The sequence below is a fragment of the Triturus cristatus genome, chromosome 7 (genome assembly GCF_964204655.1).
Source record: "Triturus cristatus chromosome 7, aTriCri1.1, whole genome shotgun sequence".
NCBI lineage: Eukaryota > Metazoa > Chordata > Amphibia > Caudata > Salamandridae > Triturus > Triturus cristatus.
The window spans coordinates 1,610,131,326-1,610,154,897 of NC_140590.1; the positions used below are offsets into that span (position 1 = coordinate 1,610,131,326).

Genomic DNA, 23,572 nt, shown 5'->3' on the forward strand with positions numbered 1-23,572 from the left:
GGGCATTACTAGACATTATTGATAGCTATGGGCTGGCAGATTCTTGGAAATACAGTAATAACAGACAGGATGGTTACACTAATTATTCTGCACCGCATAACACGTGGACCCGACTTGAATATTGGTTCCTGTCACCTGGGCTGGCGCTGTGGGTAACATGAAATGACAACCCTCCCACGTACATTTTCAGATCATTTACCGGTGGTGGCAAGAATGCGCGTGCAGGTGGGGTGGAACGCCCTTGGCGGTTCCCTGATATGGCATTGAGGAATGGGGTATTTGCAGAACTAGGTGCAGCGATTAGTGAATATTTCACATTAAATGAGATCTCTGTGTCGTCTAAGTCCACACTGTGGGAGGTGTTTAAAGCATACATTAGGGGAGTGTGCATCTCAAAAAATGCAGGGTTCCTGAGGGACCTATGGTATACGCTTGCTCACATTGAAGAGTAACTGGCGGACATAAATAGGCAGGACAGCCGCCCTGCTGCTCCCTCTAGCTTGCAGCAGCGCGCGCCCCTTATGGCCGAGTTTCGGGAGTCAGCGGAGCGTGAGGCGCATTTTCTTGGCAAGAATGCAACAGCAAGGAGATATGGGGAGGGTGCACGACCGGGACGGACCCTTGCTAACGTACTAAAACAATCTTGTAAACCTACGTACGTTGCGGAGCTAACGAGCAGCGATACCTAGCATATAGTTGGCACTGTGGTGTTATGGGAGAAGTGCTTGCATACTACAAAACACTGTACTCATCCAGAACGACCAAGCAACTAGGGGCCCTCACAGACTATCTCGATGAGGTAACCATGGTCTGGATGGAAAAAGCTCATCAGGAGTTTCTTTCGGACCCCTTCTCCAAAGAGGAGGTGACTGATGCCATTGATGAGCTAGATGGCTCCAAAGCTCCGGGGCTTGATGGGTTCACCGGCTGTTTCTAGAAAAAGTATAAGGATATCCTTGCGCCCTACTTAATTGATGTATATCAGGAGGCCACAGACGCCGGGGTACTTGCACCTACCCTAAGGGAGGCGGTTATAATCTTACTCCCAAAGCTGAGCAAGGACCCGTGCGATATGGGTCCTACAGACCCCTGTCGCTCCTAAACTTTGATAACAAGGTGTTAGCCAAGATGTTGGCTACGAGGCTTGCACTCATAATTGAAAAGGAATATGCTACTTACCAGTATGCATCTGTTCTTGGCATGTAGAGCTGCAGATCTATACACTGTGCATAGATCGCCATCTGGTGTTGGGCCCGGATGTTTGCAGTTTGTTTTTCCTCTTGGAAAGTCTTTGGGAGTCACGAGGTCGGTGACTCCTCCTCTGGTTAGTATTGCGCATGGGCTTCGGCTCCATCCTCAGATTGTTTTTCGCCAGCAGGGAAAGATGGAGCATAGTAGTAACAGTAAAGAAACCCATGTGTATTGTATCTAAATAAAATAAGACTGGGACGGACACAGGTAGCCGGGGAGGCGGGTGGGCGTGTATAGATCTGCAGCTCTACATGCCAAGAACAGATGCATACTGGTAAGTAGCATATTCCGTTTGAGGCATATGAGCTGCAGATTATACACTGTGCATAGATTATATAGCAGTACCCAACCCTAGCGGCGACCACCGGCATCCGTTGCAGTTGTTTGAAACAGTGTTTTTAGTACAGCTTGGCCCACACTAGCTTGTTGCTTGGTTTGCACGTCTACACAGTAATGTTTTGTGAAGGTGTGCGGTGTTGACCATGTCGCTGCTTTGCAGATGTCATCTAGTGGTATGTTCCCTATGAAAGCCATAGAAGCCCCTATCTTCCTTGTAGAGTGGGCTTTAGGGGGAACCAATAGCGTTCGTTTTGCTTTGTGGTAGCAAATCTGTATGCATTTTACAATCCACCTAGCTATCCCTGATTTAGAAATAGGGTTGCCTTTGTGTGGTGGGGAGAAGGAAACAAATAGCTGTTTGGTTTTCCTGAAAGGTTGTGTTCTCTGGATGTAGTAAAGTAAAGCCCTTTTAACATCCAGTGTGTGTAAGGCTCTTTCCGCAACTGTTTGGGGTAGCGAGAAAAAGACTGGTAATTCTACCGACTGGTTTAGATGGAATGGAGAAATTACTTTGGGTAGAAACTTGGGATTGGTGCGTAGTACAACCTTGTTGTGATGCATCTGAAGAAAAGGTTCCTGTATCGTGAGTGCTTGTATTTCACTAACCCTTCTGAGGGAAGTGATGGCCACTAGAAAGGAATATGCTACTTACCAGTATGCATCTGTTCTTGGCATGTAGAGCTGCAGATCTATACACTGTGCATAGATCGCCATCTGGTGTTGGGCCCGGATGTTTGCAGTTTGTTTTTGTTCTTGGACAGTCTTTGGAAGTCACGAGTTCGGTGACTCCTCCTTCGGTCCGTACTGCGCATGGGCTTCGGCTCCATCCTCAGATTGTTTTTCGCCAGCAGGGAAAAGATGGAGCGTAGTGATAATAGTAAAGAAACCCATGTGTGTTGTATCTAAATAAGATAGACTGGAACGGATACAGGTAGCCGGGGAGGCGGGTGGGCGTGTATAGTACTGCAGCTCTACATGCCAAGAACAGATGCATACTGGTAAGTAGCATATTCCGTTCGAGGCATATGAGCTGCAGATTATACACTGTGCATAGATTATATAGCAGTACCCAACCCTAGCGGCGACCACCGGTATCCGTTGCAGTGGTTTGAAACAGTGTCTTTAGTACAGCCTGGCCCACACTAGCTTGTTGTTTGGAGTGCACAGTAATGTTTTGTGAAGGTGTGCGGTGTTGACCTTGTGGCTGCTTTGCAGATGTCATCTAAGGGTATGTTCCCTAGAAAAGCCATAGAAGCCCCTATATTTCTTGTAGAGTGGGCTTTAGGTGGAACAGATAATGTTCTTTTTGCTTTGTGATAGCAAATTTGTATACACTTTACAATCCACCTAACTATCCCTGATTTTGAGATGGGGTTGCCTTTATGCGGTGGAGAGAAGGAGACAAACAACTGTTTAGTCTTTCTGAAAGGTTGCGTTCTTTGTATGTAGTACAGTAAGGCCCTTTTAACATCAAGTGTATGTAGAGCCCTTTCCGCAACAGATTGAGGTTGCGAGAAAAAACCCGGTAATTCCACAGATTGATTAAGATGGAAGGGGGAAATGACCTTGGGCAGAAATTTTTGATTTGTGCGAAGTATCACCTTGCTGTGATGTATCTGTAAAAAGGGTTCTTGTATAGTGAACGCTTGTATCTCGCTAACTCTTCTAAGGAAAGTGATAGCTACGAGGAAAGCTGTTTTCCAAGTCAGGAACTGTAGCTCACATTTATGCATTGGTTCGAAAGGCGGACCCATTAGCCTTGTAAGAACTACGTTTAGATTCCACACAGGTGAGGGTGGTGCCCTGGGCCGAATTACTCTTTTAAGGCCTTCCATGAAGGCTTTAATAGCAGGCACTCTGAAAAGTGATAAATGCTGTCTGTTTTGCAGGTAAGCAGCAATTGCTGCTAGGTGTAGACGGATGGATGAATACGCCAGGTTACACCTTTGAAGATGGAGCAGATAGCATATGATGTGCTGTATGGATACATCTAAAGGGTTGATTGTATTGTTACGGCAGTAAACAACAAATCTCTTCCACTTTGCGGCATAGCATGCTCGAGTGGTAGGGCGTCTGGCTTCCTTGATAATGTTCATGCAATAAGGGGGAAGGTTAAGGTATCCAAATTCTAAGATTTCAGGAGCCAGATCGCAAGGTTGAGCTGAGCTGGGTCCGAGTGCCTTATTTCTCCATGGTTCTGGGTTAGGAGGCATGGGGACAGGTGCAGTTTTTGATGTGGCACCACCGAGAGCTGTAGTAGTGTGGTGTACCACGGCTGCCTGGCCCATGTTGGAGCTACCAGAATGAGTGTGAGGGAGTGCTGTTGTAGCTTCCTTACCACTAATGGAATTAGCGGGAGAAGTGGAAAGGCGTATGCAAATTTGCCTGACCAGTTCATCCATATCGCATTGTCTTTGGACAATGGGTGTGGGTATCTGGCGGCGAAGCTTGGGCATTTTTTGTTTTCGTGGGTGGCGAAGCGGTCTATCTGAGGATGCCCCCACTTGTGAAAGAATGGGTGAAGAACTTGTGGATGCAGTTCCCATTCGTGCATTTGCTGCGTTTGTCTGCTGAGCAGATCTGCCATGGTGTTTTGTATACCTGGGACGTGTTGTGCTAGGAGAAAGATTTTTTGTGGGATTGCCCATCTCCATATGCTCTGTGCTAAGCGAGAGAGCTGGGGATAGTGTGTCCCCCCCTGTTTTTGAATATAATACATTGCAGTCATATTGTCTGTGCGAATGAGGACTGCCTTGGCTGAGATTTGTTTCTGAAACGATTTCAGAGCTAGAAAGATCGCCAATAACTCCAGATGGTTGATGTGGAGTAACCTCTGTTGTGGCGTCTATACACCTTGTACTGTGAGGTGTAATAGTTGCGCTCCCCAGCCGGAGAGCGATGCGTCTGTTGTTAGAATCACCTGAGGAACCGGGTCCAGGAACGGTCGCCCTTTGGAAAGGTTTGTGGTGTTCCACCACTGCAGAGAGCGATGGGTGCGACCGTCCACCAACACCAGATCCGTCAGCTGTCCCTGGGCCTGGTTCCACTGGCGTGCTAGGCACTCTTGGAGTGGACGCATGTGAAGTCTTGCATGAGGCACTATGAAGATGCAAGATGCCATCATCCCTATTAGTTTCATGAACACTCTTGCTGGGAGAGAGTGCTGAAGGAGGAATCTTTGGCGCAAGGCTTGTATGCTTGCGGTTCTGGCTGAGTTGGGATAGGCTATGGCTTTTGAGGTGTCTATAGTGGCACCGAAGTATTGCTTTGTGTAAGACGGTATCAAGTGGGACTTTTGGTGGTTCACCGTGAAGCCTAGCTGGTGGAGTAGTTGGATGGTAGTGTTTCTATGCTGCACACACTGGTGGTAGGACGCAGCTTTTATGAGCCAGTCATCCAGGTAGGGGAAGACGTGAATGTTTTGTCTTCTGAGGTGTGCCGCCACTACTGCCAGGCATTTGGTAAACACCCGTGGTGCGGTTGTGACCCCGAAGGGGAGAACCTTGAACTGATAATGTTGGCCGTCTACCACAAATCTGAGGTACTTTCTGTGAGCAGGGTGTATTGGAATATGAAAGTATGCGTCTTTCAAATCCAATGTAGTGAGAAAGTCGTCCTGACAGAGGAGTGGGAGAACTTGTTGGAGAGTTACCATGTGAAAATGGTCTGAATGGATATATGCATTTAGAGGCCGGAGGTCTAGAATGGGCCGTAGGGTCTCGTCTTACTTTGGTATCAGAAAATACAGAGAGTAGACCCCTAAATTTTGTTGATTGAGGGGGACCTGCTCTATAGCTTGTTTTTGCAGGAGGGAGAGTACCTCTTGTTTCAGAAGTGTGGTATGTTCTTGTGACATCGCACGTTGTCTGGGTGGAATATTTGGGGGGGTAGAAGTTAGTTCGAGACAGTACCCATACCGAATAATTTGGGTCACCCATTTGTCTGATGTTATGGTCTCCCAGGTTTGAAGGAAGTCTTGTAGTCTGCCCCCGACCGGAGTGGAATGGTCTGGGGGGAGCGGGGGAAAGTCATTGAGTGGGCGGTGTGGCAGAACGGGCGGTGTTGGTTTTGCCCCTGCCTTTATTATTGTTTCCTCGATATCCACCTCTTTGATAGCCCTTTGTGAAGGTATTCTGAGGAGGGGACTTATAGGATGTGGAGGCGTTATCGGAAGAGCAACCTCTGTCAGAGCCTCGAAAGGAGGAACGGCGAAAGGAGCGTCTAGGGGTGTGTGATTGTAGTGCTCCCATAGACTTCGCCGTATCTGTATCCTTCTTCATTTTTTCCAGGGCTTCGTCTACTTTTTGGCCAAATAAGTGTTGTTGGTCAAAAGGGTGGTTCAATATAGATGCTTGGACCTCTGGTTTAAAGACTGAGATCCTGAGCCAGGCGTGGCGGCGAAGCAGGGCACTGGTGTTTATAGCCCTGGAAGCTGTGTCTGCTGCGTCAAGTGCACATTTAATAGAGGTGTTGGTAATAATCTTTCCCTCTTGTATCAGTTCATGAGCCTTATTTTTATATTTCTCTGGGAGATGTTGCATGAGAGCCTCCAGCTCATCATAGTGCGCTCTGTCGTACCGCGCCAGCAGCGCCTGCGTGTTGGCGATGTGTCACATATTGGCAGCTTGAGAGGCAGTGTGTTTGCCTGACGCATCTAAGAGCTTGGACTCCTTATCTGGTGGTGGAGCCTCACCAAATGACTGAGAATTGGAGCGCTTCCTAGCTGTGGATACCACTAATGAGTCTAGGGGCGCAGGTCCTTTAATATAGGCAGGATCTGTGGGGGCTGCCTTGTATTTCTTTTCTATTCTGGGGTTTAAGACCCTAGCCCTGACGGGGTCTTTGAAAACCTCTGTCGCATGTTTGGTCACCCCTTTAAGCATGGGTAATATAGCGGTGGATTTATCCGCTATGTCAAACGTGTCAAGTAGGAAGTCTTCCTCAACTGGATCACTGAGTAACTCCACCCCATGATAATGTGCCGCCTGTTGTAAGAGGTGGTGGAACCCCAGGGAGTCCTCTGGTGGAGATGGCCTGGATGGATAAAGATCATCCTGAGGCACATCAGGGACATCTGGATTGTGATAATCCTCCCATGGGTCTGGTGTTCCCGGAGGAGTGGGGTCCTGCGGGGCATCTGTTGGATCATAGTATGGATCCCCTTGGTCATCAGGGTCTGGAGACGGGGTTGGAGAGCGATGAGGCAAGGGTGGAGAAGGTGGGGGCGGAGACGGAGGGAGTGGTGGAGGTGGAGGTGGTGGGGAGGGTACTCTGAATGGGGATGTGGCAGAGTCCTTCCGTTTTGGCGGTGGAGGAGGAGTTGGCTTGTCTAAATGTCTTTTCTTGGAAGACAAAGTTAAATGTCCAGTCTTTGGATCCTTTGTTAAAGTCTTTTGAAGAGGATCTGGTGTGAAAAGCTCCTCCGGCACCGATTCCTCTATCAGTGCCGATGTTTTCGGAACCGACGGCTTTGTTGGTTTATCCGCGCCATGCTTTCTCGGGGCCTCCGATTTTTTGTTCGGCGCCGAGGCAGGCTTCGACACAGAAGCGTCGGTGCCGAGGGATTTATGTTTGGTCGGCACCGAGAGGCCAGGTTTCAACACCGATGGCTTCGGACCGGAGCTTGGTGTGGTTTTCTTCGGTGCCGAAGGGTGTTTTTCGGCGCCGCTAGGAGGCTGGCTCGAGCCCGAGCCGCCAGGAGACTTGTGATGCTTTTTCACCGGGCCCGAAGGTGGGGTGATGGAAGCGGTATGCTTGGTTTTCCCTAGGCCCGGAGCCGAAGGGGTAACCGGAGTCTCTTTCGGTATGGGCGCGGGAGTGGGAGGGGATAGAGTACTCACGACCCTCTGCGCCGGTGTGATCTCCTCCACGTCGGAGTCGTCGGCCTCGGAAGCGCTGACGACATCATCCTCCTGTTCGGTGTGCTGCTGTCCCAAAGCTCCGGTGTCTTCTCCGAAGATGTCAGGTGGAGCCGAGGTCGATGAGTGCGCCATGGTGCGTCGAGCTCGTCGATCCCGAATAGTCTTTTTCGATCGAAAAGACTTGCAGGCGGGGCAGTCTCGGGACTCGTGTTCGGGAGAGAGGCAGAGGTTGCACACCTGATGGAGATCGGTGTGGGGAAATTTAGACCCACATTTTGGGCACTTCTTGAAGGGAGTCCTTTCCATCGGCCGAGACCGGAGTCGAGATAGGCCCGAAGGCCGCTGCCGATGCCTGGAATCGAGGAAGTGCTGAAGAGAGGGATGAAGAAGCCGATTTCGTCTGAAGAATCTTGATGGACGAGGATTTTTCGTCCAAGGTCGAACTGGAAAGGTTCGAAGCCGGAGCACGAAGTATCACATCCGAGCCCGATGGCGGAAAAAAACGATCTGAGGATGGAGCCGAAGCCCATGCGCAGTACGGATCGAAGAAGGAGTCACCGAACTCGTGACTTCCAAAGACTGTCCAAGAACAAAAACCAACTGCAAACATCCGGGCCCAACACCAGATGGCGATCTATGCACAGTGTATAATCTGCAGCTCATATGCCTCGAACAGCTGTTTTCCATGTGAGGAATTGCAGCTCGCACTTATGTAATGGTTCGAAAGGGGGTCCATTCAACCGTGTAAGGACTATATTCAAGTTCCAAACAGGTGAGGGTGACACTCTGGGTGGAATTACTCTTTTGAGGCCTTCCATAAAGGCTTTGATGGCAGGCACTTTGAAAAGTGAGAGGTGCTGCCTGTTTTGTAAATAGGCAGCAATTGCAGCAAGGTGTAACCGAATGGAGGTATATGCTAGGTTACACCTTTGTAAATGGAGTAAATAACATATAATGTGTTGTATGGATACATTTAAAGGATTTATTGTGTTGTTGTGGCAGTAAACAACAAATCTTTTCCACTTTGCTGCATAACACGCCCTAGTAGTAGGGCGTCTAGCTTCCTTGATAATGTTCATGCAGTCAGGGGGAAGGTTAAGGTATCCAAATTCTAGGACCTCAGGAGCCAGATCGCAAGGTTGAGTTGAGCTGGATCCGGGTGCCTGATCTCTCCATTGTTCTGGGTTAGGAGGCATGGTGAGAGGTGTAGCTTTTGGTGTGGTACTACTGAGAGTTCCAGCAGCGTGGTGTACCACGGTTGTCTGGCCCATGTTGGAGCTACTAGGATCAGAGTTAGGGAATGCTGCTGTAGCTTTCGCACCACTAATGGAATTAGTGGGAGAGGTGGAAAAGCGTATGCAAGTTTGTTTGACCAGTTCATCCATATCGCATTTCTTTTGGACAATGGGTGTGGATATCTGGCGGCGAAGCTTGGGCATTTTTTGTTTTCGTGGGTGGCGAATAGGTCTATGTGTGGATGCCCCCACTTCTGAAAGAACGGGTGAAGAACCTGTGGGTGAAGTTCCCACTCGTGGATCTGCTGTGTCTGTCTGCTCAGCAGATCTGCCATGGTGTTTTGTACTCCTGGGACGTGTTGGGCTAGGAGAAAAATCTTTTGTGGAATTGCCCATCTCCATATGCTCTGTGCTAACAGAGAGCTGTGGAGAGTGTGTGCCCCCCTGTTTTTTAATGTAGTATTGGCAGTCATGTAGTCTGTGTGAATGAGGACTGCCTTGCCTGAAATCTGCGCCTGGAAGGATTTTAGGGCGAGGAAGATCGCCAGTAACTCCAGATGGTTTATGTGGAGTAACTTCTGTTGCGGCGTCCATGTGCCCTGTGCTGTGAGATGTAACAGATGAGCTCCCCAGCCGGAAAGCGATGCATCTGCCGTTAGGATTATTTGTGGGACCGGGTCCAGGAACGGTCGACCTCTGGAAAGGTTTGTGGTGTTCCACCACTGCAGAGAGCGATGGGCGCGACCGTCTGCCAACACCAGATCTGTCATTTGCCCCTGGGCCTGGTTCCACTGGCGCGCCAAACACTCTTGGAGTGGGCGCATTTGGAGTCTTGCATGTGGCACCATAAAGATGCAAGAGGCAATCATCCCTATGAGCTGCATAAACACTCTTGCTGGGAGAGAGTGTTGGGATATGAATCTTTGACGCAGCGCCTGTATTTTTGCAATCCTGGCAGGGTTGGGATAGGCTATGGCCTTTGAGGTGTCTATGGTGGCACCGAGATATTGTTTTGTGTGTGATGGTACCAGGTGGGATTTTTGATGGTTCACCGTGAAGCCTAGCTGGTGAAGTAGTTGGACTGTAGCGGCGGTATGGTGCACACACTGTTGGTAGGACGTGGCTTTTATGAGCCAATCATCCAGATAGGGGAAGACGTGAACGTGCTGTCTTCTGAGGTGTGCAGCCACTACTGCCAGGCACTTGGTGAACACCCTTGGTGCTGTTGTTACCCCGAACGGGAGCACCTTGAACTGGTAGTGTTGTCCGTCTACCACAAACCTGAGGTACTTTCTGTGAGATTGGTGTACTGGGATGTGAAAGTACGCGTCTTTCAAGTCCAGAGTGGTGAGAAAGTCGTTCTGGGAGAGGAGTGGAAGAACCTGTTGGAGGGTTACCATGTGAAAATGGTCCGAATGAATGTAAGTGTTTAGAGGTCTGAGATCTAAGATAGGTCGTAGGGTCTCGTCTGTCTTTGGAATTAGAAAGTACAGGGAGTAGACCCCTAAACTTCGTTGATTTATGGGGACCTGCTCTATTGCTCCTTTTTGCAGGAGGGACATCACCTCTTGTGTCAGTAGCGCAGTATGTTCTTGCGACATAGGGCGGTGCCTGGGTGGAATGTTGGGGGGTGTAGATGTTAATTCTAGGCAATACCCTGACTGAATAATTTGTGTCACCCATTTGTCTGAGGTGATTGTCTCCCAGACGTGAAGGAAATGTCGTAGTCTGCCTCCGACCGGAGTGGAATGGTCGGGAGGGAGCGGGGGAAAGTCATTGGGCAGGAGGTGTGGCAGAGCGGGCGGTATTTGTTTTGCCTCTGCCCTTATTATTATTACCTCTGTATCCGCCTCTTTGATAACCTTTTGTGAAGGTAGATTGAGGGGGGGATTTATAGGACGTGGATGCACTGTCCGATGAGTAGCCTCTGCCCGTGCCCCGAAAGGAAGAACGGCGAAAGGAGCGCCTGGGAGTCTGTGTTTGCAGGGCTCCCATAGATTTCGCCGTGTCTGTATCTTTTTTCATTTTCTCCAGGGCTTCATCTACTTTAGGGCCAAATAGATGATCTTGGTCGAATGGGTGATTTAGTATAGAGGCTTGAACCTCTGGTTTAAACCCTGAAACCCTGAGCCAGGCATGGCGACGGAGAAGGACACTGGTGTTAATGGCCCTGGAGGCTGTATCTGCCGCATCTAGGGCACATCATATCGAGGTATTGGTTATTGTTTTTCCCTCTTGAATAAGTTCATTAGCCCTAGTCTTGTACTTTTCAGGGAGTAGGTGCATGATGGTCTCTAGCTCATCATAGTGCGCCCTGTCGTATCGGGCCAACAGTGCTTGCGTATTGGCAATACGCCATATATTGGCCGCTTGTGACGCAGTGCGCTTCCCTGACGCATCTAGGAGCTTGGACTCTTTGTCAGGTGGGGGCGCTTCGCCTGACGCCTGAGAGTTTGAGCGCTTCCTGGCTGTAGATACCACTAGGGAATCTAATGGTGCAGGGCCCTTAATGTAAGAAGGGTCTGTAGGGGCGGCTTTGTACTTCTTTCCTATCCGAGGGTTTAGGACCCTGGCCCTGACTGGGTCTTTAAAAACCTCAGGGGCATGTTTAATTACGCCCTTTAACATAGGTAGAATGGCAGTGGACCTATGTGTATCATCGAAGGTGTCTAGGAGGAAGTCGTCCTCCACTGGGTCGGTATGTAACTCCACCCCGTGGTAGTGTGCCGCCCGTTGTAACAAGTGGTGAAAACCTAAGGAATCTTCAGGAGGGGATGGCCTAGATGGGTAAAGGTCATCCTGTGGGACATCTGGGATGTCCAGATTGTTATAATCATCCCATGGGTCTGGGGATCCAGTAGGGGTGGGATCTTGTGGCACATCTGCTGGATCATAGTAAGGGTCCCCCAAATCGTCAGGGACAGGGGACAAGGTGGGGGAACGATGAGGTGGAGGGGGTGGAGGTGGAGAGGGTGGAGGAGGTAAAGGAGGAGGGGAAGGCACCCTGAAAGGAAAGGTAGCAATCTCCTTTCTCTTTGGAGGTGGAGGTGGAGCCGGCTTGTCCAAGTGTCTCTTTTTTGAAGACAATGTCAAGTGTCCGGTCTTTGGATCCTTGGTGAGGGTTTTCTGCAAAGGATCCGGTGTGAAGAGCTCCTGTGACACTGGTTGATCGGTCGGCGCCGACTGTTTCGGGGCCGACGGCTTCTTAGGTTTGTCGAAGCCGTGCTTCTTGGGAACCTCCAGGTTTTTGGTCATGTCGAAGGGGGTCTCGGCACGGGAGTGTCGGTGCCGAGGGTCTTGTGATGTTTGGTCGGCACCGGAGCGGGTTTCGGCACCGAGGACTTCGAGGACCGGGTTTGGCGTGGAGGTGGAGGCCGATTTTTTCTTCCGTGCCGAAGGGTGTTTGTCGGCAACGGTGGTCGGCTGGCTCGAGCCTGAGCTGCCGGAAGGCTTCGAAAGCTTCTTTACCGGGCCCGAAGGTGGGGTGTGAGAAGCAGTGTCCTTGGTCTTGCCTAGGCCCGGAGGTGAAGGTGTGACCGAAGCCTTTTTCGGGATCGGCGGGGGAGGGGGAATTGTACTCACGACCCACTGCGCCGGGGTGATGTCCTCCACATCCGAGTCGTCGGCCTCGGAAGAGCTTACGAGGTCATCGTCCTCCTGTTCGATGTCCTGCTGTCCCGGAGCTTCGACGTCGTCCCCGAAGATGTCGACTGGAGCGGAGGTCGAGGAGTGCGCCATGTTGCGTCTAGCCCGTCGATCTTGAATGGTCTTTTTTGAGCGAAAAGACTTGCAGGCGGAACAGTCTCGGGCCTCCTGTTCTGGGGAGAGGCAGAGGTTGCACACCTCATGGAGAACGGTGTGGGGAAACTTGGACCCACATCGAGGGCACTTCTTGAAGGGAGTTCTTTCCATCAGCCGAGACCGGAGCCGGAATTGGCCCGAAGGCCGCCGTCGATGACCGGAATCGAAGAAGTGCCAAAGAGAAGATGAATAAGATGATTTATGTCTTTGAAGAAGCTCGATGAGCGAGGATTTGTGCGTCGATCGGTGAACTGGGAAGTTCGGAACCGGAGCGCGAAGTTTTACATCCGAGCCCGATGGCGGAAAAAAACAATCTGAGGATGGAGCCGAAGCCCATGCGCAATACTAACCAGAGGAGGAGTCACCGACCTCGTGACTCCCAAAGACTTTCCAAGAGGAAAAACAAACTGCAAACATCCGGGCCCAACACCAGATGGCGATCTATGCACAGTGTATAATCTGCAGCTCATATGCCTCGAACATTTATTTCACCTTCACAATCTGGATTTATTCCTCACAAATCAACTACACTAAATCTTCGTACATTATTTGCACCACTGCACAGAATAGATCCCTCAGTCCCAGTGGTTGCTGTGCTGCTTGATGCCGAAAAGGCATTCGATTAGCTCGAATAGCCCTTCCTTTATGCTATAATGAGCAGACTTGGAGTGCTGGACCGGTTCCTGGTGGTTGTGCGATTGCTGTACACACAACCTACAGTGCGTGTTCGACTTAACGGAACTCTATCGCCAGAATTCCTACTTGAACGCTGAGCCCGTCAGGGCTGACCTCTGTCCCACTTACTGTTTGTGCTGGCTTTAGATCCGTTGGTGCGACACCTACAGGAGCGACATAACCATAAGGGTTTACAGTTTAACACTGGCCCGTTGCTGCTCACGCTATATGCGGATAACATCATACTATACGTACGTCATCCTGATGACAATGTGCCCCCACTGCTTTCCGTGGTCACTAGGTATGGCAGTTTATCGGGGTTGTGTATTAATTGGGAGAAGTCAGAGGTGTTCCCACTGACTGTGGCACCCTGTCGCAAATTGAGTGATTATCCTCTGGCCTGTTGTGAGGACTCCGTTAAGTATCTCGGGATCCACAGGGAAAAAGATCGTATCCTACAATTAAACTACGGTCCGGTGCTTGAACGACTAGGGCAGAATGTAGAGAGGTGGTTGTCCTTGCCTCTGTCCATGGCTGAGAGAATAGCAATTGTCAAAATGGTGGTCCTTCCACAATTTCTGTATCTATTTCACAATATCCCAATCCCACTGTACAACATTTTTTTTTCTACCCTTCATACCTTGCTGATACGGTTGGTGTGGGGCGGTAAACAGCCCTGCATCAGCTGGGATGTTCTCATGCTACCATATGAGAGGGGAGGGGGGTTCGGTGTGCCAATTTTCCACATTTACTACCTGGTGGCGCAGGCGAGCTTTGTGCGCCACTGGTATCATGCAGACATACGAATTCTCTATTACAGGCCAGAAGCGGACTTGGCACTTCCTGCTTCTCTTGGGTCCCTGTTGCCAGTTAGATACCTGCAAGACCCTAAGGATATGCAAACATTATTTACAACTAGTTGGGCATGGCACAAGTTATTGAAAATCACAGGCTCACGGATTTTGTACTCATCTGCACTGCCAGTGGCGGGTAATGGATGGATCCCCATCCTGCAGGAAATGCTTGTGAAACGCACGTTAGCCAAATTCCATTTGGTGACCTTCGGTGACGTCTTCCCAAAAGGACATGTATTCTCCCGTACAGAGGACCCCCATTTTCGTGACACAACTGTTATGGATCACTTTGTACTCCAGAGCTAGCAGGGGGCTCTGAAAGCCACTATGTACAGCTACCAGTTGGGACCCCCTGAGTTCCCCCTATGAACGGGAATCATTAAGGATGGGGACGGCACACATCTTATGGCTAGACTGTACAAGGCTATGGTGGCCCTGTTGCCCTCCCGCGATGCGAGAGTAGGGGGGCCTGAGAGCGAGATTTTGGTCATCCCATCACTAACACACAATGGGGCAGGTGCTGTGCGCAAATCCGGCGTGTCTCTTCGAAACACAGGCATAAACTGTTACATTTTAAATTTCTGTGGAGGGCGTACAAATTACCGAGTGCACTACACCGCATTGACCCATCTAGATCGCATTTATGTCCGAAATGTCGCTCTCCTGATGCGGACTTCATGCATCTCACATGGGCCTGTGTAAAGATAGGCAGCTTTTGGTCAGCTGTTTTTGTGGCAATCTCCAAAATTATATATTTCGCAGTCACGCCCACGCCCCTAATGGCGCTCCTGGGGTATGTACACGACCTCCCCAGATCCAAACGACAATTTGTTGCTATTGCACTGCTTATTGCTAAGCGTGAAGTGGCAATAAACTGGGGTAGTAAGCGTTCACCAACGTTCAAGTCATGGCTGCGCAGCATGACATACTGTAACACTAACAGTGACAACTACGCACAACTACAGCCGGCCACGGCGAGACCCCTAGATATATGGCAACCATTACACCTGTACCTCCGGGACGCACCAGACACTACACTGTAACAAATGTTGTTCTTTTACAAAATCAATAAATAACATTTTTTTTAAAAAGTATCCGCCCCATAATATTGCCCCTGGTCCCATAGTGCCCACTAGTCTCCACACCTCCACAAAGAATGCAGGCTTGTCAGTGTTGGGGTCGTATACCGATACCAGCATCAGCGGGGGGCCCTGTAAACTCCCAGCCAGTATATATCCTTCTGGGTCGCAAAGCGCTGAATGGGTATGCCATTGTAAGCCTCTCCGGAAGACCACGGCCAACCAACTTGTACAATTTGAGTAGCAAGCCACATGCTTCTCACCCAACCAATGCGGCCTCAAGCATGTCAGTGTCATGTTCATCAGGTGGAGCTCCTGCAACAGGCATACCTCAATTTTATGGCACTGCAAATAGGGGAAGATTTGATGTGCCTTTCGTCTGTCATTCATGCCCCTAATATTGCAAGTCAAACATTTAAATGATGCCATTAGGTGGCATAGAGAGTATGATAGGAGTTCCAGCAGTGGCGGGAGCTAGCAATGTAAAGTGGAAGCAGCCCAACAACAGAAAGCCCAGGGTAGCCGGAAGAAGGAATTGGGACGGCCAGGGACGAGGGAATCCAGACAGGAATAACAGTTAAAATTTTCAGGCCCTCAGGTATAGGGCTGTGGGGTTAAACTGCCATGTTACAAGCGGACTGCATGACGGAGTCGTTTAGCCCCAGGCAGCGCCAAGGTTCTAATCTCTCATTGCCAGGGGGTTTCAAAGCTTTCAATCATTTTCACTGAGCTGGCCATGCCCCGAATCTGCAGGCGAGGGCAGAGGAGGAGTTCTGACCGCCAGCAGCTCCCTGGCAAATCTGGCGGCCACCTTCGGGTCATTGAGAACCTTCGGGTCAGTGAGATGTGAGTTTTGCACAATGTTGTATACGTAGTGTGGCAGGATAAATCAAGGAGTGTTTGGAATTCGTCTTTTGAATGGTTCGTTTCACCGCAAGAAAGTTACGTCTGGCGCTCTGGACGACTATGTTGATGTTCGGAAAAAAGGAGATCTCACTGCCCTGGAACTGGAGCGCATGGCGTTCTTTAGCAAGGCAAAGCATAGTGTCCCTCTCCCGGTAACTCAGGACCTTCGCTATAATTGTGTGGGCAGAGGTCCCCAGGGGAGGACGCAGACCCAGCAATCTGTACGCCCTCTCAACAATCAGCATGGGGTAAAATACTTCTCCGAAGAGTGTACATAATATGTTTTCTACGTAGTCCTCTATACGGCCCATGGTGGTCGATTCCGGGAGATCCAAAATACGCAGATTGTTGCACCGGCACCAAGGCCGCCAAATCCTCATCCTTATTCTGAATGACTACAAGAACTTTCTCCAGTAGTCGTTCTCCCCCCACCCCCCATCGAGTGTGAATCCTCCACCTCAGAGGTATGATGTTCGAGTTGGACCAGTCGCTCCTCATGCCAGTCCACTTTTTTCTTCAGGCAGTCAAAACAATCAGCCAGCATGTCAATTTTGGAGTCAATAGTGTGCAGGCTTTGTTTAAGGTCCATAAACATGGAGTGGATGTCTGGCTCATGGGTCAAGTAACCACCAGTCTGGGAGCATTGCGCAGGCTCTTCCTGCGAGAACTCCATGGTGCGCGACGTCCAATGCGGTTCAAAGGGCAACTTGGATTGCTTACTGTTGGCCTGCTCTATAGCAGCAACTGTCTCACTATTCACCCCAGGTAGGGGATGAATGCAAAAACTGTTTATGATGGTCACTGGAAGACGTGTATGGTGTGGTGTTCCTCACATCAGATCCAACCCTTTCAAGCTTCCCTCTCTAATGTTCTTTTGTTTTGTTTATCTCTGGTACAGCAAGCCTTGCGGTGCCCATGTTTAAAGGTTATTTAGCTGCCCTTTTGGCTTTCTTGCGTTTGCCGGACAAACCACCATTTTTAAATCACCTGTTGTGATACATGTTTTTTGAAGTGTTGATCTATAATACGTTTCCTATTGTTCCATTTATGATGCCAGAGTGAGATTTAAATTTAGTTTTGACTTATTTAATGTGCTTGCATTTTGAGCCTATGCACAGTTGTTCTTTAAGGTTATTGACACTGACAACTGTGTTCCTTGTAGCAGATACGTCCGCAAAGCGATTAAGTAAGCTTCAGGCTTTGTCATCAGTGCCTCCTTATGTTGAATTTTTTCCTGATAAGTTTGTCTTTTTAACAAGGTCGGCATTCCTTCCTAAAGTGATTATGCTTTTTCATGTAGGACAATCCATCACTTTGTCATCTTTTTATGCAACGCCTCATCCCTCGACAGAGGATGAGTGATTACATTGTCTAGATCTTAAGAGAACTCTCAGTTTTTATCTGGAGAGAACTAGCAAATCTCGACTGAACAACTTTTTGGTGTTTTTACTGAAGCTAAAACTGGTAAGAGGTTAAAAAAGAGGACTATATTTAGATGGACTGTCTTATGTATTAAGATCTGTTATGACTAGCTCGGAAACAACCACCAGAAGGAGTGTGTGCGCACTCTACTAGGGCAAAGGCTGCTACTATGGCATTAGCTCGGTGTGCACCGGTTTTAGACATTTGTCAAGCTGTGACATGGGCATTCTTGCACATATTGATCAAACATTATTGCTATAGCAAAATGGACTATGCACAATCACAACGGTGAAGGTAATAATAGAACTAAAAATTAAGACAGGCGTGAACGTAAGGGCATTTTGCCCGGTCCGTTCTGAGGGATTCTTAGTTTGAACCATTCACCGGACCCACCATCGTGAAATACTGCTCTGGTATCTATTAAAAAGTAGAGGAATCTGCGGTTAGAAGTCTCTATCAGAAGAACAAGTTAATAATCTTCAGCAACACCTTTTCTGGGAGAGACTCTATCTAACCGTAGATTCCTCACCTACCTTCTAACCTCCCCTTTCTGTGGAGTGGTCTCATAAAAATCTGTTGATAAAACAAATCCAATACTAGACATTTGCACACAAAAAACTATTAATATTAGGTTTCTTAAGGCTCCACATCTGTTGGTGCAGATGAAGTACAGAAAACAACTGACAACGGTGCCAGAGGTGACGTATATATACAGAAGCTGACATCACGAGCGTACAAATTAGAGTTGTAAGCAGAGTAATGACGTTGCGCGACACCACCTGTCAGCACTGGAGGACATTGCAATACAAAATAATTTGGGACGCAGTCTGACGCCTGGAGGTATTCAAAAGGTGAGGAATCTGCAGTTAGATAGAGTCTCTACCAGCAAAGATATTACCAAATGTAAGTAACTTTTTACCATATGCATGGCTTTTGGGATAATTCACCTAACCCGCCCCCCCCACGCTTATTTGTGAATCTCTTTAATCATTATTTTTTTAATATTGACGTTTTTGTTAATTTTATTACAGCTATGTTAAATATTTTTAAATATCTCCCAGATATAAATATATAGTTCTTAAAAGTTACAGAGATAAAGTCAATAAATAAGACAAATAGTATCAAAATGCCAATATAAAATTAAAAACAATGTTTTCCCATGGATTAAATGCACATGAAAAACTTCATGTCTAAGGTGGAAATCGTTGTGTATCTAAAACCACTGGTACATTCCCAACAGAATACATAGTAACAAAAACTGGAGGATAAAATTAGGGACAGTGAATGATTAAACATATTATAAGCCTCTAGGGGAAACCTGCCTACAATGGGCAATGCATTAATGTAAGAAAATTGACACTATTAAATGAAAATGCAATAATTAATAGAAATGTATAAAACATAACAGACCCTCCAATTAACAAAACTTGGAATCAGCAATGTCACCGTAAATAAAGCTGATTTTTGAAGGAAACTGTAAAAATAATAAAAAATTATGGTTTAACAAACTAGAAGTCATAACAAAAAGGACTATTAACAATCACAATGGTGAAAGTATTAATATAACTAAAAAGTAAGACAGGTGTGATCAAGATCAGAAAGATCAAAATGTTTTGGCATCTGTAAGAAAATTGGAAAATTGATGGCATAATTTGGTGCATGATGTCATAATGTCTTGACCCAAGCTGACACCATACAACAAGGGAACATTTTAGGATGTTAGTGATTCAGGACTCTGTAAGAGAACTGTTCTTTGCTTTTCAATGGTTGGCCCCTTTAAACAGCTTTCATGCACTCTCCGACGAGTAGCTTCTTTCATTCTTGTAGGTGAGATAGGGTTCCATATATGTGTATTTGCGTGTGTGAGTATGTGTGTGTATATATATATATATATATATATATATATATATATATATATATATATATATATATATATATATATATGTATATATATGTGTGTGTGTGTGTATGCATATATGTACATACTTATATACATATATGTATGTATGTATATATGTAAAGATATTTATGTATATATGTAGATATAAAAAATAGAGCCTCCCGTGTCCTGGAAAAGTTTGAAGAAAGGCCATAAGGGGGCAAGGTAGGGACACTCTGAACCCTAGGCACTTGTTAAGGAGGCCCAGCAAGATGCCCCACTCTCCCCAAGAGACTGAAAAAAAATCAAGGCAGGGGTACTGCAGTACACACTTGCAGGACAAGGTGCGGCCCCCTCCCATGAGGCACTGGCTTACTCCTGCTGAAGTGGACGGTACCATTGAGTTTGAAGCTTAAACAACCTTCAAACTCAATGGTATCGTTGTACCACGGTGTCGAAGCTTGAGTGGAGAGTACGGTAGGAGCATTCGTTTTGGCTGAAAGCAGAGTGTTGGGTGCGGGGCCTGACCAAATGCAAGTCCCTGCAGCCAACCCGTCGCTATGCACAAAGACTTTAGTTGCCCGAGAGGGTTGGGTGTATGCTTAAGTTTGAATATGATTAAAATAAAAGGCCCAAAACGTCACTGAAAAAGCTAAAGATTAAATGAACCTTATAGTTAGAAGTTGTGACATGAAATAAAAACTAGTGTTTAAAAAACAAAAGACAACTTAAATTCGCCAATTATAGTTTACTGAAAGAACTATCTATCACCCCCGCCACGCACTGCTTAGGACTTCACATATTATATCACTCATGTTAAATCATTGACCATCATTGACAAAGCAGGAGACAATGTTAATTTGGGCACATAATAAAACAAAAAAGAGATGACTGCCTGAACCTCAATCAGTGTTTTAATGTTGTTGTAATACTTACACTGATTGCCACGTTTTATCAATGTAAAAACAGTGTTGTGATGCCGAGCAGTGCTGGGAGACAGGGGATTAGAGTACAAGATATGCTAAACAATGGTAATAAAACAAAACAAATAGAATATACAAAACTGTAAAGGTCAAGGGGGAAAAAGGAAAACAAACATGTTACGGGCAATGTCTTTTGAAAGAATTAATAAGGCAAGGGTAGCAACCCACGAAGGTGCACATCCGAAAAATAAAATAAAAAAATGGCAACCCAAAGTAAGAACTCACTTACATTTAATGACACATGTTTTGACAAGAGGCGCATGTAAACAGACATGCATAGAAACAAATGTACATCCACAGTAACTACATATGGGTAATGAGAAGCATGTACACTAACATACACATGTACACACATGCTCAAAAAGTAACATCATATCACACAAGCAGACATGTGCACACGCACACACATGTTGCAGGGATGCACACACACAAAAACAGAATACAGACACACACAAAGAAAGTCAGACTTACAAAGTAGACTGGGGTAGCCAACCAGGCATCCCAGCAGCACCAAGTTGGGCTTAGTGAAGAATCCTCCTTCTACCTCTTATACTAAACTTACTCTCATGCACTAGTAATAAAATCTTGCAGCTATTTCTAGGACAGCTAGAGATGTCTATGCTCATTTCAGGCCTTTTTACCTTCTCATTCAGAGCTCATATATGCATGATGCATAACGCAGCTCATAAATAAGGGGCCATTCGAACGAATATTACACATCTGCACCTACAATTTATGGACAGGTGCGCATATGTTCAACACTAGCTATTACTCCTTGCCTGCCTCTCCCACCCTTGGCTGGCAATGTATGACCACAGGTGTGGATATTGTGGCACAATCGTGGGACAGGATTCACATGGCTTGCAACGGATAGACTCTCAACCAATGATAAAATCTAGTCCCCTCATCTATGGTCCTGTTTGATGAATAATGGATTTCTTTTTCCTGCTTTCATTTCCATGAAAGGCTCTACCTTCACAGAGTAAAGGCTGTGTTCAGCTAGACATAAAAAGACATGATGTGTAATTACATCAGATCCATGTACATCACTCGTGGCCATAAAACCCACACTACCTAAAAATCAGGTACAAGATATGGGAGAAATCCATATTTGCCAACAGTCCGTTCTGATACCTGGTACTCGGCTGTGTCTGCAGATTCGTAGGCCTCGAGCTCTTTGACATCTGCAGACCCATTGGGAAGGTCAGTCATGCCACTGGTCATTGAACTACTGCTCCCAGAAGACTCTTTGGAATCTTCCTCAGTCAAGTCTATTGCAGGCCGACCATTGAGATGGGCACCTTCAGCAGCCGCTGTCTTCTTCTTTGGGACATGAGGACATAAAACTAAATGAGCATTTGAATAGGGACAGAATGGTGGCAGAGAGAAAGCACATGATCATGAAACAATTGACAATTAGGGCAAGTGGAAAACAGACAAGGAGGGAGAGACACAATTGGTTGCTAAGGTTAGTGGACATCTCACTAGTACAAGTGGATGGGATTCAGAGGCAAACTCCTGAACTTACACTCTACAGACGGAAAGACTGAGATTCCATCAAGCAAGAGAGAAAACAATGAAAGGAGGAAATTATAAGTAAAGGCAGGGCGATATCTTCTAAACGCAAAATGCATGTAGAGGAAGAGAGCAAAGGAACACTTTCACAGATACCAAGGGAGGACTCGGCTAAAACAAGCTTTAAATCTGGAATTTCTTATAGACAAAAGGCCACCAAATGGGGTCACTGCTTCGGGCTTAATAGTCCTAGTGACCTGTCAATTACCCTTTTGTTTTCAATAGTTTAGGCACAGCCAATAGCTTTTAATCAGACTCTGATTGACAGGGGATGTACATGGAAAACCACCTAAGCTGGAGCAATGCTATGACACATAACCTATTAATGTAGCACTGTGTTTGTTATTGGATTAGTATTAATGAAACCCGCCAAAGACCAGTTTAGAGCAGCAATACATGAGATAAAGGAGGTAACATGTTAATCCATCACCCAGACCAGAATGTAGGTTCTGTACATGAACTATGACCCCAACTACACGTTACAGAGCTGCCACCGAATGGAAGCCATAGATCACAACATGCAGTGTGGTAAACGGGGACAGAAGATGGGAAGAAAAGATTGAGAAGAAAAGATGGAGAATAAGGAAGAGGAGAATAAGGAAAAGGTGTCAAAATGGACCATGGACTCATCAGCAACAGTTCACTCAAATTCCTCTTGTCTCCAAGACTTAAAAGGGGAAGGATTCCAAATCATCATTATTTCTACAGAGGGTCATAAGATTTGGAAACATAACAGAAAAAAATGACTTTAAGAGAAAACAGTAAAAATTGTAAATGTCCAAATGTGTCTCTCGGTCGTTGGTGGTTAGGAGAGTCTTCGGAGGTGATGTTTTATGTTTGACAAGGCAATGGCCATGGTTCTTATTTCCATCTCTCATAGCATCAATGATCTTTCCTTCCTGCACACGTGACAAAATCACATCTAAGGGATCCAGGAAGGATGGTCTTTTCTCTCTAATTCTACAGTTTGTATGCCATTAGAGGTGTTTTGTCCTATCCCAAGCTTGATGTTAGCCTCCATTGTTTGCCATCTTTTAATGTTAGTGTAGTCCCTTCTAGCAATCGCATGCTTTGTAGCATCGCTCTCTCCCATCTCACTCTTTCATGGTTTCAGCTTGTTGAAGGTCATAGCCTTCTGTCTGATTCAGATTCTGGTCTTTTGATCACAGTTTTTGTTAGATAGCTTTTTCAAGCCATGTTCAAGGATCAATCAAAGACTAAACTATATAGAAAACTGCACATTTTCGTATCGTTCAGCCCTTCAAATCCACCAAGCTGCATTCTTGTTGGCTTCTGAGCCAGACAATATCAAACAAGGAGAGTCTCTATGCACTCCCACATAGATACACAGCTTTGTTTCATCAGAGGAAAATGGTGTCTCATGCTTGCAGTCAGCGTGTATTGTTATAGGAAAATGGTTATGTCCTCATTCCCATAGCTGGCTCGGATGGTGCCAACATTCTGTGGAGTGGCTAAGTTGCTGGGAACCTCCCTCTCTGTTGCATCACATGGACCTACTTGTTCCTTGGCCATACAACAGAGGCATCAGTCAGCACACACCTAGCTAGTCAGGGTAAGCTACACAAAGGGACTGAACCAAGGTGTGTACAGCTCACAGTTTTTCCTATAGACCTCTAGAACTTCAGCCACCAACCTGGAAAACTTCAGTTAGTGACCTCAACTTTCAAGTACTATTGGCAAATTCTAGAATC

The 23,572-nt window shown here is 47.0% G+C and overlaps 1 protein-coding gene across 4 annotated transcripts in view; it reads right to left on the minus strand.

Annotated features, from left to right (window-relative positions):
• DNMT3B (DNA methyltransferase 3 beta) overlaps positions 1-23,572 on the minus strand; it is a 511,613-nt gene that overhangs the window by 385,700 nt on the left and 102,341 nt on the right. For 2 of the 4 annotated variants that reach the window (XR_014966866.1, XM_085619483.1), the window contains exon 5: positions 21,420-21,608. The exons of 1 other annotated variant lie outside the window; for it this stretch is intronic. Coding sequence is in view for 2 of the 3 variants with exons in the window: in XM_085619483.1 (XP_085475609.1) it covers positions 21,420-21,608 (189 nt within the window). In the remaining variant the exon portion in view is untranslated. The remainder of the gene's footprint in view (positions 1-21,419; positions 21,609-23,572) is intronic. One more of the 4 variants, XM_085619484.1, reaches the window with a different exon arrangement.